General features: G+C 28.9%; 1 protein-coding gene across 1 annotated transcript; it reads right to left on the bottom strand.

The window, feature by feature from the left end:
* Window positions 1–380: 380 nt before the first annotated feature.
* Phum_PHUM425440 (uncharacterized protein) lies at window positions 381–2,083 on the bottom strand (the record flags this gene model as incomplete). Its single annotated transcript, XM_002429221.1, has 4 exons — window positions 381–466; window positions 552–799; window positions 1,050–1,123; window positions 2,066–2,083. The coding sequence occupies 4 exons, from the start codon at window positions 2,081–2,083 to the stop codon at window positions 381–383; spliced, it is 426 nt and encodes a 141-aa protein (XP_002429266.1).
* Between the last annotated feature and the right edge of the window lie 237 nt (window positions 2,084–2,320).

Genomic DNA, 2,320 nt, shown 5'->3' with positions numbered 1-2,320 from the left:
TATTTATATTTATTCATTTTAAATTTAAAAAAAAAATCAATAACAATAACAATTATTAACAATTATATTTAATTAAGTTCTTTTTTTTAAAGAAAATCAATTCATAATGATAATGATGATAATAATAATAATAATAATAATAATTATAATGCGAAAACAAACGATATAAAAATTATCTTACATTAAAAACTAATGACTAGAATCGATAGGAATTTAATATATTTAAAATAAATTTGCATTGAAAAGTTTAAATTCTTCACCGTCGTCTTCGTCGTCGTCGAGGTCGACGTCGTCTATGACGTCACCGATGACGTCATCGTCATTGACGACGTTTTCCTCTTTTCCTTCTTGAGGTTCTTCGTGAACTTCGTAATTATGACTTAATAGATTGACGTATTCCTGAGTGTGTTTATATCCGCCGAATTGGTTATTGTTAAATGTACTCGTACTGCTATCGTAGCCGATGCTGCGATAACCGAAGACGTTGTTGTTGTTGTTGTTGTTGTGGTTGTGGTTGTTGACGTTGTTGTGATTTTGCGAGTCGATTGAACCGCCTTGTCCTTTAAATCCACCAAATTCGTCGTATTCGTAGCTGCTCAAACCTTGACCGCGATATTCTTCATTATCATTATTATGACGTCCGAAAGAATATTGTTCGAACGTTCGAAAATCTTTTTCGAAACCTTTCGAATCGTTTATTTCGTCGTAATGAAAACGTTTATGCCTTTTAACGTCGATCGGAATTTGTTCCCCTCGTATGATTTTATATTCTGGCAACGTTCGTATTACGAGTTTTTTCCTAGAAAAAAAAAAATAATAATAATTATGTAAAAAAGTAAAATGGATAATGTGTGCGAGTTCAAACGTGTCGAGAAATCGAAAAAAAATGAAAAAGGTTAAAGAAAAGGTTAACGTCGGACGTTGAATGTTATTATTATTATTATTATTTAATATTACTAAAATTTAGGTCAACGATCAAACAAACTTTCCCGATTTGATTTATGTTCTACGCAATGCAACAAGGTGCAACCGGGTAAAAATTTTCTTACTTTGTATGAGTTCCAGGTTTTGGAAACGTCAAAACGTTTTCTATGACTCCCGTGAATATGATCGCGACGAAAACCTGGAAAAAACAAAAAAAAAATTCGATAGAATCTTTATTAAATATTTAGTCCATATAAGGTTCGAACTTTCTATTATATCACAAAATTTTTTTAAAAAAACTTTTTTTTTTTTTACTCTATGGAAAATTTCCAAAGTGAAAGTTTGATGAGAAAAAAACCGTAGCGTGTGAGTGAGTGTGTCACTTATTGTATCATCTTCTAGGAAACGGTAAAAAAATGATTTAGAAAAGCTCTCTAATAACCTTTGACCTTTTCAATCACTTTTCTCTTCTTTTTTCGCGCCAAAATTAAAATTTAAATTGTTTTTTTATGACTTATGAATAAGATTTTTAAAAAATTAAGGTGGAAAAAATGTTTTCTCACACCCTTTTTTAATTTTTTTACAAAAACGTTATCAATATTTGATAACGATTTTAAAAAAAAAGGTCATCGAACTTTAAAATCGGTACAGATTATTATTACGTAATAATAAAATGAAAAATTTTTACGAAAATGTTTGCTTACGGGTGATAATTGAATAATTCACGTGGCGACGATGCGAAAAATGTCAAGATCAAGGCGAAAACCACGTGTTTCCCCTTGGGGAAGGTCAAAGGTTAAAATTCTTTTACGGTAGACAATGAATAAAATTTTACATTCTGTACGAGCGTGAAAGTGATAATAATAATAATTATAATAATTATAATAATTTAAACGAGTGAAATTATGTTGGCAGGAAAATTTTTTTTTTATTTTTATTTTCGCACGTATTATAGAGTAGCAGAAGGAAAAAATAATAATAATAATAATAATGAAACGCGAAAGCGAAGAGTAAAAAAAAAGTTTCGTGACGAAAGATCGAAAATTATTTTATCGATGGCAAAACGAAATTTTTTTTTTAAACGGCCGCAAAAAATAAACGATTACGACTACAAACCGTAAAAAAACATTTATTTACTCACCGAATTTATCCAAAACATTTTTGTTTTTTTTTTTTTTGTTTCTAATGCTACGACCGTTTTTTTCCCGTAAAATTTAATTTAACAATCAATCAATCGTTAAAAAAAAAATCAAAAAAAAAAAAAAAAAGAAACAAATTACGATTAAAATAACGAAACCTCGTCGTCAAATGATTACATAAAACTAAAACGAAATCAAAATGATGAGATGATGATGCTGTTATGTACCAAAATGAAATTCGATCACGAAACAAAAAA

Source organism: Pediculus humanus, genomic scaffold (genome assembly GCF_000006295.1).
Source record: "Pediculus humanus corporis 1103172108194 genomic scaffold, whole genome shotgun sequence".
Classification (NCBI taxonomy): Eukaryota; Metazoa; Arthropoda; class Insecta; order Psocodea; family Pediculidae; genus Pediculus; species Pediculus humanus.
Note: the sequence above shows the minus strand (reverse complement) of the source record. Positions and strands in the feature narration are given on the sequence as shown.